At 31.8% G+C, this 20,113-nt stretch overlaps 1 protein-coding gene across 1 annotated transcript; it reads left to right on the forward strand.

Annotated features, from left to right (window-relative positions):
- The first annotated feature begins 1,780 nt into the window (after positions 1–1,780).
- On the forward strand, positions 1,781–19,925 carry LOC143070990 (uncharacterized). The gene is made up of 4 exons (XM_076245085.1): positions 1,781–1,853; positions 8,587–8,768; positions 9,067–9,255; positions 19,228–19,925. Exons 2-4 carry the CDS (start codon positions 8,591–8,593, stop codon positions 19,923–19,925), a joined length of 1,065 nt encoding a protein of 354 aa, XP_076101200.1. The 5' UTR covers positions 1,781–1,853; positions 8,587–8,590.
- Positions 19,926–20,113: the final 188 nt, after the last annotated feature.

A 20,113-nucleotide genomic window follows, 5' to 3' on the forward strand; every position in this document is an offset into this window, starting at 1 on the left:
TACATAGAAATAATTTATCAGACATAAAACGCTTCCCCGTTTTTATAGTTTTTGACCAACGGAAGTTTTTCAGTTATTTTGATAAATGAGAAGCAGAGATACCGGAGGAACAGTCAAACTCATAAATCGAAAATTACCTGAAAACGCCATGGATATACGTGAAAAAGACAAACAAACAAACAATAGTACCTAAGAAACACCATAGAAAACTAAAGACAGAGTGAAACGAACCCCATTAAAAACATGTCACATAGTAGGTTGGTCGAATCGGAGTGTTTTTTTTGAAAAATAAAAAATAAAATTTTAATTGTCGCATTTCATTTTTGTTTAAAAAAATATGATTAAAAAGGGTTTCATCTGCAGTAAAATGCACCTAATGTCTGTTTATATGTGTAGGACTCGGAGGTGCGATGTGGACGCTGAAGTGCGATGGTCACGCTGAAGTGCGATGGTCCACGCCGAAGTACGATGATCCCTTCGCTGAAGTGCGATGGTTTTGTGTATGACGTTTGAATAATATGACGTTTTCAAAATACAACATGGATTCGCAGGCAAGAGAATATGGTTTAAAGATGAAGGTTTCATGCTAACAAAGAAAAGTAAGGAAATAAGAAACAAACAAACAATTCAAGTCTCGAACAGTTTTAAGCATTACATGTTGAGGTTAACAAAAATATGTTTAAACATTTAAGGCAGCAAAGCGGCTGAAAGATGAACTTGGTCACCAAATGGGCTAACCAGTATTCTGAATTATGCCGCAGACTTTTTGTAAGATGAATATATTATACTAATCTAAATATTAATCTTAATTTATCTTACGGTAAGCGTCACGTGATGTTATGTGGGCAATTAAAAAAAATTAAAAATATCATAGTATATAGCAATGTTTCAATGATTTTATAATGTTGTTTTATTCCCGAGATATTTTTGTTTTGTTTTGAAAGAACACCGTCGCTCTTGTTTGTTTTTATGGATTCAGTCTAAAACGTGTCAGACAGAAATTCACCTGACTAAACCCTACGTGTACTTCCCAATTTAGCATCCTCATCTTTGTTTTTTGTGAAATAATTGACAAGCTTCGCTATTAGTAAAGTATACATTGACTTGTTGGTATTTTTACTTCGTGGATACTGTTCCGACATTCAAGGTACAACATGTATATATAAATTGAAGAAGAATGTGAGCAATTACTAAGTTTTATCATAATATTTAAGTAAATGAGTAGGACACTTCTTAGTACTATTATAAAGACCTACACGCTGAATCTTTTTTTTTATTTCTCCTTTGAACACCTGATTCCATATTCTTGCGTGCTAAAAGAATACTTGGAGACTTAGAAAATTAGATTAAAACAAAAATTAAAGTCTTTGGTTTGATCTAAACAGAAGTTAAACATCTTCAAAATAAGAGGCTAGCAGCCAAATATTTATGGTGTTATTTTATTACAACAGCCCATGTGCATTTTGCTTTTACTCAAAGTCTTAAGTTGGCCATCACACTACAGCGTAACCACCATCGCAGTTCAGCGTAAATATCAACAAATTAACGTCACAATGTTACCATTGCACTTAATCTGCAAGTAATTGTCATATATGTACCCTATAGCTAAGTACAGTAGTTCAGATACAAGCCGATGGACACCACTGCAGTATCATAACAAATTTACAGTTTCATTTGTTTTGCACTTACCGATTAAACTGTATGTAGGTTGATATAATACCACATTATATCTTTATGTTTAACTATCAAATATAATATGATAACAATGTGCAAATGTTATCTTGTTCTTTAGTGACTTTAGAAGAAGTAACAGTAGTTTGTTCATGCATAGTTATAGACGTATTTATAGAAAGGTAGGCATTTGTTACTGGCATATGATTATAGAAAGAAAACTCTAAAACTTGTTATCCTATAAATTAGAATAAGAGCGAGGTCGAATGGTAGACAAGGGTATTCAATATGTATTCTGGAACATTATCATTGATAAACAAAAATCTATTCAAATATGATGAGATATTTCAACTGAATATCTTTGCCCTTTTTGCATGGGTTATATTTAATACCTTTCGCAACCAAAATTTTTTTTCAAAAATGCATGATTTCTTTCATATCTTTTATTTTTCAAAAGATTGATATGATTTAAAATTGAGTTGGAGTTTGAGTTGAAGTTAACATTCTAGTTTTAATGTGTGTCTTTTTTCGTTTCGATTTGTACTTACAATTGAAGTTTGATTCGGAATCATAACGCATATGTTAATTGATAAAGCGAAATTCATAAAAGAGTTTTTTTCCCCAATTCTATGGGAAATAAAATCAGACCTTGGTGAAGGCAAAATACCTTGTCATAATTTAGTGTCTTTCAATTGTTTACCTGTATGCCAATGACACTGATACAGCTATTCCTTGTTGCAGGGAAATTGAGAGATATATTACTTTAATTGGTTATCAAAGGTACCAGGATTATAATTTAGTACGCCAGATGCGCGTTCCGTCTACATAAGACTCATCAGTGACGCTCATATCAAAATATTTATAAAGCCAAACAATTACAAAGTTGAAGAGCATTGAGGATCCAAAATTCCAAAAAGTTGTGCCAAATATGGCTAAGGAAATCTATGCCTGGAATAAGAAAATCCTTAGTTTTTCGAAAAATTTAAACTTTTGTTTACATGAAATTTATAAAAAAAAAAATGACCACACTACTGATATTCATGTCAACACCGAAGTGTTGACTACTGGGCTGGTGATACCCTCGGGGACGAAACGTCCACCAGCAGTGGCATCGACCCTGTGGTGTAAATAGTTATCAAAGGTACCAGGATTATAATTTAGTACGCCAGACGCGCGTTTCGTCTACATAAGACTCATCAGTGACGCTCATATCAAAATATTTATAAAGCCAAACAATTTAAACTGATCAAACAGTTTTTTTCATTATTATTTGAACATAGATAATTGCTTTCTGAAGATAGTGTCATGAATTTCGGAGAATGCAATGTATAGGAATAAATGGTCAATATTCTAAACATTTTTTAATGATCTAATACCCTGAAATTGTAGAAAAAACGTGCCCGTTCGTCTAGCTGTCGTTTTACCATGATCAATTTATCTCCAGATTGCAACTTAAAACATTTGCTTAAGTTAACGGCTAAAAGACCTATGTTCAACATAGGAAAACATGTAAAATGATTTTTGTTCAAATTATTTAGATACTCTTTTTCGAAGAAGTACCAAAATAAGGAAAATGACAAAGATACTGAACTTAGAGGAAAATCAATTTGGAAAGTCAATAATCACATGACAAAATGAAATAACAAAACGCATCAAAAACGAATGGACGAGAACTGTCATATTCCTTACTTGGTACAGGCATTTTCAAATGTAGAAAATGGCGGATTAAACCTGGTTTTATTGAGCTAACCCTCTCACTTCGATGACAGTCTCATCAAATTCCGTTATATTTACATTGATGCGTTAACTAAACGGATACAATAAATAAAATAGTCAAAATATGGGTACATCAGTCTCATCGTATAACAATTTTAAAAGGAACAATTTTACAGAACACAAAAACATCTACTATCTACAAACACATTCATATATTACACAGTTGTGGTAGAAATAGCTCTGTTTACTTTTCAAACTATCAATTATATTTGAAGAATCATTTAATCTTTTCACTGTATACTATGTTTATTTGATCAATGATACAATTACGATCAGATATAAGTATTACCAACCTGTAAAGATAATTGCAGTGATGAAGATTTACATGTGGTAACCGTGACCGTAGCGGGTTTTAATTTTTCGGAATCGGCTAACTTCAGGCTAAGGCACGTGTTAATTTAAGGCATTACAACCCGTTCCAAATTTTGTCACATATTGATATGGTTGAGCGGGGTTAATGAATTGTTATTAAAAGTTAACAAATGACGCGTGTCAAATAAAATGAATATAAGAATTCGTTAATATTGTTAAACCGTATGAAGTAAAACCTTCAATATATACCTGATTAAAAACAATATTTGCCAAAATAATTTTAGTGGATCTGCTTTTTTATATTTATACTATAATTTTAAACACATATATATAGGTCCGGTGTCGGCCTTTTTATCTTCAAAAAACACATACAAGCACATCATCATAAAGATGAAAATTAAATTATCGAGAGAAAAATAGGGACATGTACTATTGCTGGTTTGACGTTTTGCTTTATAATACTTTATGCAAATGTATAACCATATGTCATTTATATTGTATTTAAACTGTATATTTATCACATGTAGCTAATTTCTAACCGAAACTTGTCGTAGATATTGGATCCGTTTATCCGTTATAACATGTATTCGTAAATGATGTTAATGATGTTTTGGATGCTAAGTGAGATATTTCTTAAAATTCTATATTTAGCAATAAATCAAATCGAAGATACGAAGTTTAAGGTTTTGAATGCCAGACATTCAATTTCTTTACAAAAGACTTATTAGTAATCTTCTAATAAAGCGTGAGACAAAACACTTAATATATTGTACAAAGTATCATCTGAATGTTTATGGTTCCCAAGTATATAAAATTCTAAAACGACATGGACAAAACAATCTCTGCTAAATTGGAACCGGAAATACTTACGAGATATTTAAACTTGATCGGTGACAATCAAACAACTCCATGGCAAAAACAAGAAACAAAAACAAAGTTTTGGAAACACAACATACAATAATAATGACTGAAGAACACGAATCTTATCATGAACCGAGTAATATAAGTGCTCCGAATTGGTGAACATATCCTGTGGTATATGTGCCATCCGTCGTTTTACTCGTGTTAGTTCTAACTCTGTGATCAGACTTATTATGTAGGCCACGTTCGAGGAAAAGATAAAAGGATTTTTGTTAAAATAATTGGAACATATTTGCCGTCATCTGTAAAAATAGATATTTATTTAAAAATAAATACATACTGACAAAGGAACAATATGATATTGCTGTCTTTTGAATGAAATCCCAACCACTTATTGTTGTGTACAAGTTATTATTTTGTACAAATTATAATGTGTTCAAAAAATTTGTACAACCTATAATTTGTACAGCAATTTTGTACTAATTATATTTTGTATAAACTGATAGCTTGTACACAACATATACATAGCTAAATAATGAAATGAGCTGAAATCATCTAAACGGTACACACTTTATTTCTTAGTTTAGGAGTTGACTATTATATAATATTATTTTCTATTTAAAAAGACATGCATACAAATAATATCACAAATGGAAATATAAAATACACTTCACTTTAACATAGAAAGACCAGTAGTTTTTTAAAATGGTAAAATAGGATAAACCGTATTTCAGTGTAGAATATTTACTTTAAAATACAACTCTTTGTAAAAGAGATCAGTCATTAACAAACGTTTCAACCGTATCGTACGGAGCCCTGTTGGTCTCACACAGATTATAAAGTGTCTTTTTAAGTCCTGCGCTGAAGATGTGTAAAGTCTAGCGCTGGAGATGTAAAGTCTAGCGCTTGAGATGTAAAGTCTAGCGCTGGAGATGTAAAGTCCAGCGCTGAAGATGTAAAGTCTAGCGCTTGAGATGTAAAATCCAGCGCTTGAGATCTAAAGTCTAGGGCTTGAGATGTAAAGTCAAGCGTTGAAGATGTAAAGTCTAGCGCTGGGGATGTAAAGTCCAGCACTGGAGATGTGTAAAATCTAGCGCTGGAGATGTGTAAAATCTAGCGCTGGAGATATGCAAAGTCTAGCGCTGGAGATGTAAAGTCAAGCGCTGGAGATGTAAAGTTAAGCGCTGGAGATGTAACGTCAAGCGCTGGAGATATGCAAAGTCTAGCGCTGGAGATGTAAAGTCAAGCGCTGGAGATTTAAAGTCTTGCGCTGAAGATGTAAAGTCAAGCGCTGGAGATGTAAAGTCAAACGTTGGAGATGCAAAGTCTAGCGCTGGAGATGTAAAGTCAAGCGCTGGAGATTTAAAGTCTTGCGCTGAAGATGTAAAGTCAAGCGCTGGAGATGTAAAGTCAAGCGTTGGAGATGTAAAGTCAAGCGCTGGAGATGTAAAGTCAAGCGCTGGAGATGTAAAGTCAAGCACTGGAGATGTAAAATCTCGACCATCGAGGCCGGCAAACTATAACCTCGGTGAAAAAAATTTACGTGGGTGAAGATTTCATCGGGAAGCCGAACGTAAGACCCGTGCGGTCACCGCGGGTTTCTCGACCATCGAATGCCGGCAAAGTATACCTTGGAAAAAGAAAACAATTACTACCGCGGGTTTCGAGGAGAAACTACACCTTTGGTAAAAACATATTACATGGTGAAAAATTTTCATCGGGTAGCCGCACGTAAGAATATTGCAGGTCTCTCGATGACAATGGCACCGTCAACGAAGGCAGGCATTGTATACCCTCGTAAGCTGCCTCTTGACGATGCACGTTCTAACCCTAACCCTAAACCCTAACCCATCACCGTCGACCTCGATGGTCGAGATTTTACATCTCCAGCGCTTGACTTTACATCTCCAGCGCTGGATTTTACATCTCCAGCGCTGGACTTTACATCTCCAGCGCTGGACTTTACATCTCCAGCGCTGGACTTTACATCTCCAGCGCTTGACTTTACATCTTCAGCGCTAGACTTTACATCTCCAGCGCTTGATTTTACATCTCTAGCGCTAGACTTTGCATATCTCCAGCGCTTGACTTTACATCTCCAGCGCTTAACTTTACATCTCCAGCGCTTGACTTTACATCTCCAGCGCTAGACTTTGCATATCTCCAGCGCTAGATTTTACACATCTCATAAGTTGTATAATAAAACTATCTATTTAGTTATAAAAAACATATGCATAATTTTTGTTTAATTTGAGATTTTTTATGACTTTAATTTCATATTTTGGGAGCATATTATAATTTGTTTAAACTAAAGTTATGTCATTCAACCGGATAATGCAAGAGACTTAGCAAACTGATTGCATTTTTTTTCTTCACTCTTATAAAACATACTGTTTGTAATTATATTTTAAATGTTCATGGATCTCTTAAACAAAATATAGTTGAACGAATAATGTTCATAATGTTGAATAGGCAATCTAAATCAATAGCAATGCCTTTAAAAAAAATCGACATATTCTGTGGAATATATAGTCTACCTAATGTTCTAATTCTTGTAGACATGCACGTTTTACTATTACGCTTTAATTGTGCTTACAATTAGAATTATTCTTACAAAATTGCATTTGTAAAACTGGTCATCATATATGTAATATGCATGCAGTTGGTTTTCCAAGATTATACTATTATATCGTAATTATCACTTTTCAGCAATTGTAGACGATTGTATTCCTTCCAGGAAGCAATTGGCTGACACAATTTCCGTATGCATAGTGACCTGAGCGTAACCCTCCTCGTAAACATCCGGTGATCGCAATACGCATGGATCTGTCATTAAAATAAAAAATTATCTGATTGTACATGTTAAACACGTGCTCAATACCCATGCTTTTTTTTATTTGTTTACTATAAGGTGATAATCGGTAAACTTAAGCTTCAAAACACGGTATTTAATGAGCAGCCATATTTGTTAAATTATAACAGACAGAGAGACAAAATGTCGATTAAACGATATATTTGCGTAAAAAATGATAAATTTGTGCACAGAGGACTTAGTTTAAGATATATACATGCATTGGTTCAAGAATTGGATAAACATTATTTTTCACCCCACACTCGTTTCATATGACTTTAATCCCAATACTAAAGGAGTAGGTCCGGTAAGGCCCCTTTTTGGCCCAAAAATATAACAGTTTTACAAAATTGTTAAAATGTAAACTTGTAGTTATTTATTGGACAGATGAATGTTTCTGCTACATAAATATGGGCTGTTTTTGACAATACAATGCACATATATCGGGTTGTAGCACCATTAAGTCATGCTAAATTACTGAAATCTTCAAAATTCTATCATTTTAGTTAAATTTTAGACGGTTTCCGTGTAAAACGATAGTGGCCGCATTCGTGTTCATCCTTAATATTGCAATGTAAGTTGTATTTTATGATAATACATAACATATATACAGGTTGTGGATGAACACGGATGCGGCCACTTTCTTTTTTGACAAAACCAATCTGAAAAGTGACGTTTTTTGGCATATTTGAGAGATTTTTCATATTTGAGCTTGAATCGGATCGTTTTTAATGACTTAATCAGTTAAAATCTTTCACATAAACTAATTGAATCAAGTGAAATAGACACTTAAGTGTTTAAAAAGTGGTCAAAATCTTTCGTCAGATGAAACTGAAATTTGAGGCCAAAATGAGTCCTTACCGGACCTACTCCTTTGATACAAGATTACTTTATCAGACGATTTAAAAGCAACATTATGTAAAAAGTGTTTTATATCCAAAAACTATAAATTATGATTCACCTGTAAATTAAAAAACCTAAATTATTTCGTAGATGAAAGCTATCTGCTCAAATTATTAGTCAAAAGATACGATGGAACTCACAATAATATATATTGGGATAAAATAAAGGGGTATGCTGCAGGTTGAAAATCATTGCTTGTAGTTTCATTATAGAATAATGTGGAAACAGCGTAGGGTAGAAGACAGTGATGATGATGTAAATAAATGTTCTGATGATGCAGTGAATGTTGCTATGTCGAATGACACAACCATACTACTAACTAGTAAGGAGAAGTTAATTGGCACTGTGATAACGATGATAATACCAATTACAACACTAGTTATCATCTTAATTGGTAAGTCAATTTGACTAGATTATAAGTTCCTAGGAGAGTTGTAAAACAAAAAGATGATGAACTCAAATGCAAAGCAATTTTGACCAAGAATATGAATAAACTGCAAAACATTAACAATTCTTTTCTTAGACTTTATTTGACCTATTTCCGAGTAATGAATACACAGAAGTTGAAAAGACATGATTTGTGTATTCTTTTAAAATAGTTTGTTCTCTCTATATAAGCTCTTTTAGCTTTTATTGATACAAAATACCAACAGAATCAAACTTTAATTTCAATGAACTTTTATGTTTTTTAGGTAACCCTTTTTATCATTTTCAATCAGAGGAAGTATTTTTGGGACTATCGGATCAGTTAAAGAGTTTATCAACAAAAATGGATACTTGTACTTCATATAAGGGGGTTAAAGAGGCTTATTTCTGCACAGAACTAGAAAAACAAAACAGACAACTGAAATCCGAACTTCAAAAAGCATCAGCAGAAAAAGGTACTTGATATTTGAATTATAACCTTTAATAATAATGACCAATTACGATATAAATGCATTTAAAAAATCATATTACAAACATTATATATCGTTCCTGTGTTTAGTACTATATTATTCTGCTCGTTTTGCTGCGATTCATATACTACTCATGTTATGTTGAAAAATATCTACAATATTGTTATTTAAGCAGACTAGCAATATTTTGTTATAATTTTCTCTGTATTTACATTTTGAAAATATTCAATATTGTGACTGTTTTCACAGTTTCGAAACAGTTTGTAGAAAGTGGTCTATTGACCTGACACTACAAAAGTAAACAAAGTCTGATGAAAAACCTTTTTGTTTTAATTTGTCTCAATTTTAACTCGACATTCTCTTTCATACTTTTGAAAAAATTCTTGACAAAGTCTGACTTTGTCTTAAATCAATATTTGATTTTTCATGACAACATTTGTTTTTTACAGAATCAACATTTTCTAACAATTTCGCGACACTTACTTAACTATCAGATTTGTTTCTCTATTAGTCTCCGCCAATTCACGTCTACTATAAGTTTGTAGCGATAAGCCTTAAAAATATTTACATTTTAAGCAAGTGACTGAGCTTAACCATTTGTTTTGATTTGAAAGGTAGAGGACAATAAAAATGTGTAAAAACTAAGGAGTTATTAAATGTAGAACGTATTATGTGAAAAAAAATATTTTTGTTTACCAACAGGAACCGCATCACAAAAGGATATTTGTGTTATTCTTATTTACAGAAAATAGAATCAAACTTCGTATCCCAAAAATAGAACCATTTATGAAAAAAAATCTCAGTCTCGAAATGAGACAATATGCATATCCAGGTTTACGATATGGACTTCGCTACAGAAGAAAACGTTACCATTGCCGCCTATGAAAAATCAATTAAGCATACTGACCCATTTGTCATGTTAACATTGAAAATGATGCATGAAAAAAGAAATATGTCTACTGTATTACTATTTAATCATTAGGCAATTATTTATAATATTCAAAATCAACATTTGTAATTATATACAAACCCACATTTAAATTGGTTCCTAACAACATACTCAAGTGGATGTGGAATTTTTATTTGTTAATATTCTTAAATTCTCATATTTTTTCTTATAAAAATATTTGTATGCGCGATATTTGTTTGTGTTGTTAAAAGTGTAACTGGAAATAACAGTATAATATAACATTGAAATAAAGCAAAAGATATACATGGTCATGGTTTATAAAGCTAAGAATGGTCGCAATTCAAAATTTTCATAATATGTCAAGCGATGCAAAAAGGAATGTTGAGACATTTCAAAACAGTTTTTGAATGATTGAATTTGTCAGGAAATTGTAAGACCATATTCACAAGATTGCAAACATGTCCAGTACATTTGATAAAAAAAACTTCTACTTTTGGAGAATGTCAAATAATTGTTCAAGCAAATTGAGACACAAATTGGTCTTATGGACAACAGTAAGCCATGGTGTTGTCTGGTTATTTTCGAATTACAAGTTTGAATGTCCCTCTGGTATGTTCGCCCTTCTTTCTGTCCTCAATCTTGTTGGTTAATATTATTCATGGGCCAGGAAAACAGGTTTATAGCAGCATAATTAAACGTTTTGGTTTCAAGCGGTAGGTCGTGCATGTGTTGAAAATGCAACAATTAAATGAAGTTAAACTATATAATCAAGGTGATGACATTTTGAAAAAAAAATATATCTAATGCATTTCAAGATTAAATTTTAACATAAGCCTTCAAAAGATAAAGATCTGGAATAAGTTTGGTAAAATTGTCACAAAAAAAAATTTAGATGACAAGTAAGATAACAGTAAACAGTACTTATAAATAGCTATATTATCAAATGAGAAGACATTTGTATGTTGCTTCTCTTCCTTTCGCAAAAAAGTTTTCATTATGCCTAAAGATACCATGCATATTCGCATTTGTCACTCTTGCTTATAATATGCTTATTTATTTTTTTTTGCTTATAGTGTGAGAAAAACTAAAATAAAGGCATCTGGATATTGTTTCCGTCATCGGACGGTCTTTTTAAGTCAGACAAGACTTCCGTTTTCGACTGTTTATAAATATAGATCAATACAGTGTTTTAGCTATTTACAATCAATTCCAAGTTTACAATGAACGTCGGTCATATATCATTTAGAGATTGAATTATATGTCTTTTCATAGTATAAAGAAAAACGCGAAAATAATTGATATTGATTGAAAACGATAGAATAACAGGTTTTAAATAGGGGGAGCTAAAGAAATTGCCTGGTACACAAGTAACTATGACATATGAGACCTTTCCTGAAATGTTCCAGTTATTAAATATTTATAAAATTCACCTTACATTAGTTTCAATAAATTAAATAATACTAAATTTAGTATATACGCCAGACGAGCATTTCATCTACAAAAGACTCATCAGTGACGCTCGAATCCAAAACAGTTAAAAAGGCAAAATAAAGTACGAAGTTGAAGAGCATTGAGAACTAAAATTCTTAAAAGTTTTGCCAAATACAGCTAAGGTGATTTATGCCTGAGCAACCACGTACTAAAGGACCGCGATTTTGCAGATGTATTCTAGTGTATGGTTAAATTGTGGAAAATAAACTCATCATAGATACCAGGATTTGATTTTGTATTGACGCAAGAATTGTGTATGTACTAGTAATATATATTGTATTTGAATATTTGAATGTGAAATGTGTACATTTACATGTATTTTGTTTTTGTTTGAGTGCCTCAATAAATATAAGAACTATTCTCATAGAGTAATCCTCTTTAGATGAAGAACTTGTAATTAAATGATTTTCATAAGTTCTTCCCTAACTTAAGTTTGAAAAAGTTTACAAATGCTTAATTTCACCAAAAAAAACAGATTAAGTTCGGAATTGGGGTGCATAATTTTTATCGATCTAGAGTTGTGTCCGTTTTAGAATGTATGAAATATTAAATCTTTTGGTACCGTTCTCTAACTTTAGTTTACCTCAACCAAATGTTTTGAAACTCACACATTAATTACACATTGATTACAATCTAAAATAAACTTTAACTTCGTGACTTCTGCATCATTATTTGGAAGTTGGCTTTTGTGTTTTTGAGAGCGGGAACATATGTGGCCCATAGATAATTCCTCTGTTTATTTTGAAATAAAATATCTTCAAACGTAACCTATCAATAATGTCCTGTTTATTTATTTCACCCATTAATGCTTCTATAACTTAAAGAATCAATTTTAAATTCTTGATTTTTTAAAAGTTTCTCCTACATCCTAACGATACATATGGTATCTCCCATAATTGTGGATTGCAAATTAGTGACATAATTGTTATCAAAGGTACCAGGCTGATTATACGTCAAACGCACGTTTCGTCTTCATAAGACTCACCAGTGACCCTCATATCGAAATAGTTAGAAAGCCAAACAAGAATACAGTTAAAGAGCATTAAAGACCCAAAGTTCCAAAATATTGTGCCAAATGCGGTGATCTATGCCTAGTTATTGGTCTCAACTTTGATGGAATGGCTACTGCCTGAAAAATAAACATATTTTTTGTGTATAATAGCAAAAAATCTGATATCATCTGGGATATGCAAAAACGGTCAAATAATATTTTCAAAAAGAAATCAACACAGTAAACATATAAAGATTTTAAGACATTTTTAAAACCAGTTTATATTCAGCACATGAACGTTCATAATTAATATAGTAAACGCTTGGCCAAGAGAACTATCAATTGTAACTTTGCAATTATTCTCCATTGCATATACCATTGAACATAGGATAATAACAAGGAACCATTACATTTTTTCAATTATGGACCATTATTTCTGCCTAACTTTAACATGGTCATGGTGTCCATAAAATTTACAAAGTGTCAATTTAAATATTTCCTCCTCATCACTGTTGGAGCAGTTTCTGCTTAAGGAGCACAATCCTGTATATGCATTACGAATAGTGTGCATATGCAAGAGCCGATTGTTTAATTGAGGTATGTTAACACCGTAAGACGGAGCAGATTTTACTTCACTTCTGGTAAAATGGAAATTGATAATTGGAAATTTCGAATTTGATATCAACCCGTTTTTCTTACTGTTTTATGTGAAATCGTCAATCTTTCTTAATATGAAAGAAAGGTACAATCAAGGTATGATGCAGTCCGTCTTGTATCAATAGAATGCTTATTTTATCATAAAAAACTACTACATGTGTATTTTATAATGCAAATAACAACCAGCATAGGTTGTTTTTGTAAGCTGTTTCTTTTCATGAAAAATTTTCAAAGATAATCAATTTTTCTTAACATATACTGGTTCCAAGTTATTATCTTTATGTTTGATCTCGTAGATACATAACTTAGGAATATCACCAGTAAATATGCATATGCATACAACTCCCATTGAAATATGTGGAAATCATAAAGTCAAGGTAGAGGTAGTACACATGTTTAGTTCAAGTTTAAACTTTAAGAAGTTCAGGGTATATAAATGTTGAAAATAAGCCGCACAGCCCGATAGTTTGACCTTTGAAAGAAATAGTGATGCATTATAACTTTCCATTATAGGATATAGTTTTTTCAAAGCTTCATAGTAAAAGTGGTACTGTTATAACCGTAAAAGGAGTTTCCATTTGAAATCACATTGTAGATATAATCAGAAATGTATCCTATATTGGGTGAAAAACAGAACATTTCATCTAATCTAGTTTATCTCAGAGATTTATAAAACTAACTCAAAAACAAAGTTTTAAAAATATTTCATGAAGATTGACAAAATCCTGGGCCTTAACTACGACTACTTTGCATAAATTCACAGTGAACAGTATGCATGGTTTACTCAAAGCCATACATTCAAAATAAATTCATAATATATGCATGTTTGTAATTTAAATTGTTAAGAAGTGCTTATATTTACTCTTCGCGGTCATTGAAACTCATAGTTACTTCCTGAACATTATTGGTGGGATGTTTTTGTCCTGTCGTAAATTCAAAAGTAAGCCGTAAAACCAAAATAATTATGTTTTTTGTGACAGTCGCATCAAAATAAAATACAAGCTAGAAATACAAAAATAACTCATCAAATTTTCCAATAGTATGGTTTATCCTAAAAATGTATTAAATTTTCAATATTGGTAGAAACAGCAGAATAATTTAGGAAATAATTATGTGGCCCAAAAAAAACAAAAAAAACTGAAAAAAATGCATACCCCTCGGTCATAAAACAAATAACTTGCAAATGCTATGTTTTGATTACGTTAAAGATCTTTTAATTAGAAAAAAATAACTGTGCATGGACGTTATGAGAAATTTAGATGTAAGCAGTCATCTCTATAAAACATTTTGTGAATTCATACATCAAAACTGGTATCTTCATACAGACAACAAATACAAATATGACTTTGTTCAAACACTTCTAGTTCATATATTAACTAACTTTTGTTAAATACATGGTTAGAGATGATACTGTTGTTACAAGATTTTTAAACTCACAATTTGAGGCAAAAATTTGGAACTTTCATTCACAAAAAGGTTTGCAGCAAGATGTTAACAAGAGATAGAGGCAGGATTGAATACTTGATATATTCTTGTATGTTGAAATGATAAACTGTTGAACATTACATTAATAGTAATCTAAAAATCAGAAAAACAGATTAGTTCTAAACAGGTTCTAGACAGTTAATGCCAGAAAACATGCACAAAAGGTAAGATGGCAAAAGTTAAAGTCTTATTTTCAAATTCTAGAAACAGGGTGGGTGTATAAAACTTAAATGTAAAGGGAAACTTAAGAGTATTATTAGCATTGGTTGCACATTCTAAATATACAACCTAAATAAAGACTATTATAATTCAATTCAGATTGGATCATACAAGTTGCGAAAAAGTAGCCAAAAATATATTTCAAGAACTTATGATTCTGTTTTATCGAGTTTTCTTGGCTATCCTTTACAGAAAGAGAAAACTACTAACAAGCAATTATAATGTATAACATTTTGAATGGACTTACACCTGATTATTATCACTGCTTATAAAAGTTATCAAAGGTACCAGGGATATAAATTGATACGTCATCAGTGACACTCAGATCTAAATAGTGGTATAGCCAAACAAGTACAAAATTGAAGAACATTGAGGACCAAAATTTTAAAGAGTTATGCCAAATACAGCTACGGTAGTCTATTCCTGGGATAAGAAAATCCTGTTTTATGAAAAGTTTGTCAACAGGAAATATACTTAATTTACCATATAATTGTTATTCATGTCTACACCGAAGTGCTGACCACTTGGCTGGTGATACCTAAGGGACGAATCGTCCACCAGCATAAATAATGATGTTCTTCACTACAACTTGCGATCTGTCTCTTTTAAAAGAGGGACGAAAGATATCAGAGGGACAGTCAAATTCATAATTCGAAAAAAAACTGACAACGCTATGGCTAACAATTAAAAGGACAAACAGACAAACAATAGTACACATGACATAACATAGAAAACTGAAGAATAAACAACACGAACCACACCAAAAGCTAGGGGTGATCTTAGGTACTCCGGAAGGGTAAGCAGATTCTGCTACACATGTGGCACCCGTCGTGTTGCTTATGAGATAACACATCTGGTAAATAGTCTAATTCGGTAGGTCACATTCATGAAAAGGAAGGGGATTGTAGTTACGACATAAGGAACATATCTGATATCATTTATGAAACGTTTATTCCATAACGGTCAACCGACTCGTGATGGCGTCCGTAACTCTAACGATTTAACGATTCACGTTTCTATGTATGTTCGCGTTTTCGTGTTTTTTTTTGCACTTCAGTGTTCCTGTTGCTCCTTTGTTTTCCGTTTATTGTTGGTGGGTTTCCCTTCTTAAAAAAATAATATTTTTGTTTATTGGATAGTATAAAAAAAAAAACTTTTTTATTTCAAAACTAATTAATCAATTTCAAGGCATATCTATATCTTCTTTCAATTACGCACGAAAATAATTATTTTCGATCTTTGAGTGTGACTGTCCCTCTGGTATCTTACGCCTCTTTTTAACACACATGTTGATATAAAAAATATTTTGTTTTCAATTCAGAATTTTCTCTCTATATATATTCATAAATTTGTCAATGCTCAAGCTGCGAAAACATTTCAGTGATGTGAAATCGGACATGTTAGGGCTATTTCAAGTTTTAAGGGCATTGCATGTGTTAGAAAAAAAAACGTCTTGTGTTATCGAACACGTTTAATTTTGTTCAAACAGTATTTATGAACATTTTTACAAGATATATATTACAACGTTACATAAAGTTCAAATATGGGATTCGGAAACAAGTTTGGAAAATTTTTTATAAATCCGTCTCCCTGAACGTTTACTTGGATGGTGGGCATGTACACGTTGCGGGGTGCAACATATGTATTATGTGTAAGTTAAGAAGAAATGCAACTGATTCCTTCAATATGAGAAGAACGCAAACTATGTTTGTTTTGTAAATAAGAAAAAGCTTTTTTATGAAATTGTAGATATTACAATATGACGTTGTAATATTACACATATTAGAGGTTTCCAGATTTGCTACGTATCAGGTACGGTTGGTACGTAACACAACCGTTGGTGCTGTTTGGGAGGTTTCATTTAATGCATGAGATTATTGTATGTATCATGATAAAAATGGAGAAACAAAATTGCATATCAGTGATAAAAACCGTTATTTTTTATTTTATTACGATTTCACTGCTTCTAGAAAACCTTGCATGTGATTTTATACGATAAAATTTATTCTGTGCCCAAGAGAATGAATCAAACAGTCCTTACTGGAACTGAGTTGCCTCGACCTTTATATTCTAAATATAGATTTGCGTTTCTGTATAGCTATTCTGTTTTTGTATATTAAGGATTAGAATAAAATCTAATACTGAAATATAAATTGGAATAATTAGAAATTACTTAATAATATCTTACTTGAACCTTACTGGTGTCGTTAATGGCTACATAGACGGATCCAGGGGAAGGGGGGCTTGGGGACCTCCCCCCAATTTCGGGGATAAAAATGGTTGATTATATAGGGAATCACTGAAGCATGGATGGAGCGCCCCCCCCCCCCCCCCCTTTATGAAAAGTTCTGGATGCGTCACTGAACTAGTACACGTGCTAATGGCAAAAATGAGTTCAAAATTGTGTTGATTTCTCATTAAAATAAATTTTTATTAATTAAGCTATCTTTTCGATCATTTGAGCAACATTTTTTCATAAAACGCAACACACATTGTAAAACTATCGATCTATCTTTTTACTTATATTTTGTCACTGAACTTTTTATAAAATTGTTGATTATATTAATTGTAAGAATATAAATTTTATGACACTAACGAAAACCATTTTTTGAGTAGAAATATTTATATCATCACGATGTTACTTCATCGTGTCAGCTTATTATTATTATGTCACTAGATATTGTTATAACATTAATATTTGTAAATATTGTCGCGAGTAAAATTGCACATGCCTGCGAGTAGTATAATATAATCTACGAGGGGTAATATTAAACCAATATCCATCCATTAATCCTTTGGTCGTACAGCATTGCCAGAAAAACTTCATACAACACAGCGTATTTTGTTCACTGATAACAGCCATAATTTGACGCTATATTTACACTTAGTCTAATGCAATATGAATATGTCTTTCTAACTCTTCGTAATGTTCTACGGAAAATACTGTGTTGCTATATAATGTCTTTTGCACCATTTACAACTGATTTATGGACTCAAAATTAAGGATCATTTTCATCGGTTGGTAAATGTTTCTTGTAATTTGGTTCAGGTTTATATGTACTAGTATCATGAATACGATATTACTTTTAAAAAATAGTTTAACTTCAGTTTTTCTGAGTTTTCTCTCTCGGCTTACTGCGAAAAAGATATTAAAAAGGGCATGTTTCTAACATTTATAGAGCATATTGATTTTATGAGGGGTTTTTTTTATAAAGAAAAACTTTAAGCCCGACGGTAAAGATAATTGTCCAAAAAGGAAGGATGCCAAGTAAATACGATATCAGCCATATCTCTATGCATAATTGTTCAAATTGAAGATGTAAACGACCATGTATTTTTTATAACTTCATTCCGGATGTCTGATTTTTTTTTTATTATCTTTATTCAATTCTTCAACATATATTTACAACAGATATATTACATATTACACAAAATTATCACAAGGCAATGTTATTAAGTATAATGACATACATAATCAGTACGGAAATAAGAAATCATGCGTTTTGACACCTTCGGTTTTTGTAACAGAGTATAAATTTTTTTAAAGTATGTCTGATTATGTCTTTCTGGACTTTTTTCATTTTGATTGTTATATTTTATATTAATTTTGTCATTTTTCTTTTGTTATTAAGGTCAATTTATTTCGTTCAAATACATTTTATTTGATCATGTTTCCTAAAAACTTACCAAAATAAATACAAAACTTTAACATTTTATAATAATACATAAAGTTATTACAAATAAAATTTATAAAGTTTTAAATTTGTTTTGTAATTTAGCTCCTTTGTATCTATGTAGTTTCACGGGGAAATAACTCTTAACTATAAACCTTTCGTACCGACGGTTACTTGCAACGGTTGCTCGAAAGCATAATCGAGTGCACACACTATTGTTTTCTACGAATACAAGAAGAAACCACATGAAATTAGTCCCAAATTACAGTTAAAAATTCTCTAAACAGTTCTGCATATGATTCCTAAAACATTTGTTGATATAAAGTGTATACATCAATAATTTTCAAAAGTTAAATGACGGCTCCCACTTCGTACTACGGTTGGTACGGTAGCAAATCTGGAAACCTCTATTACAACGTATACTCACCTCTTAAAGTAAAAGTTAATAACTAATATCTGTGCATATCATCTTATATTTGAACTTTAATATGTTAATTGAACATTGAGAATGTGACTATCTTCTTTTATAGATACCATTACATGTGACGATTCAGATTATAAAGAAAATGTTCCACCTAGATTTGTTTGCCTCTCTGCGACCAGTACAAACAACCTTTATAAATGCGTCTTTGGAAATAGAAGCCTATCTTCTCAATTTACAGACAAAATAAATATCATCATAAGATTTAAATTATTATACCCAGAAATAGCAGATGACGGTAAAATATTTCTCGAGTTTGGTCTTACCACGTTAACTTCTAGTCGTCGAGATATCATTGTAAGAGGCCAAAGGTGTATAGAGGAATCCGGATTATGTTTGTATGTACTAGATGACATATGGACAAAACTAGAAAACGTTGCATATGAACAGATGTCCGAATATGTACAAGTAGGAATAACACTTGAACTCCACCAATCAAACTTTGTTCTTCTTTCAAACAGTGCAAACATTTTCATATCAAAGACGTCAAATAGTTTATCTATTGACAAACTATATCCAGTGTTTGGATTTTACAATACACACCTAATTAACATTTCACAAACAATTTTTTCCAAGAATGATATAAGCTTCGACGGAACTACTGTTGATCCTCACCTATTCATTTCTAAAGATAACATTACTTTATCGACTTACCAGTTGCCTAGAGAACAAAATTATTCAAGTTATTTTTGGGAAAGTGTTCTGGCGTACATTACTATGGCAGGATTTATAGTAACCGTGGCGTAGCCATGGTTGAAATGATGTTGATGTTTCGCCGAGCGGAGCGAGGCGAAAAATAATTTGGACCTTTTTTTTGCAGAAAATTATTTTTTGTCGGTCTTGTTACATTGTAGCACTCTCATCATACATGTGTACAATTCTTGTCAGTTTAAGTGAAACTCATATCATAAGCAATGTCTTTGACAATTTGGAAA

This window comes from Mytilus galloprovincialis, chromosome 4, assembly GCF_965363235.1.
Source record: "Mytilus galloprovincialis chromosome 4, xbMytGall1.hap1.1, whole genome shotgun sequence".
Lineage (NCBI taxonomy): Eukaryota > Metazoa > Mollusca > Bivalvia > Mytilida > Mytilidae > Mytilus > Mytilus galloprovincialis.

Bases quoted from the DNA above. Each gene is read 5' to 3' on its own strand.
- LOC143070990 (XM_076245085.1), top strand. From the start codon at position 8,591: ATGTGGAAACAGCGTAGGGTAGAAGACAGTGATGATGATGTAAATAAA. The intron at 8,769-9,066 runs GTAAGTCAATTT...TATGTTTTTTAG, and splicing joins ACTAGTTATCATCTTAATTG to GTAACCCTTTTTATCATTTT. The intron at 9,256-19,227 runs GTACTTGATATT...CTTCTTTTATAG, and splicing joins AAAAGCATCAGCAGAAAAAG to ATACCATTACATGTGACGAT.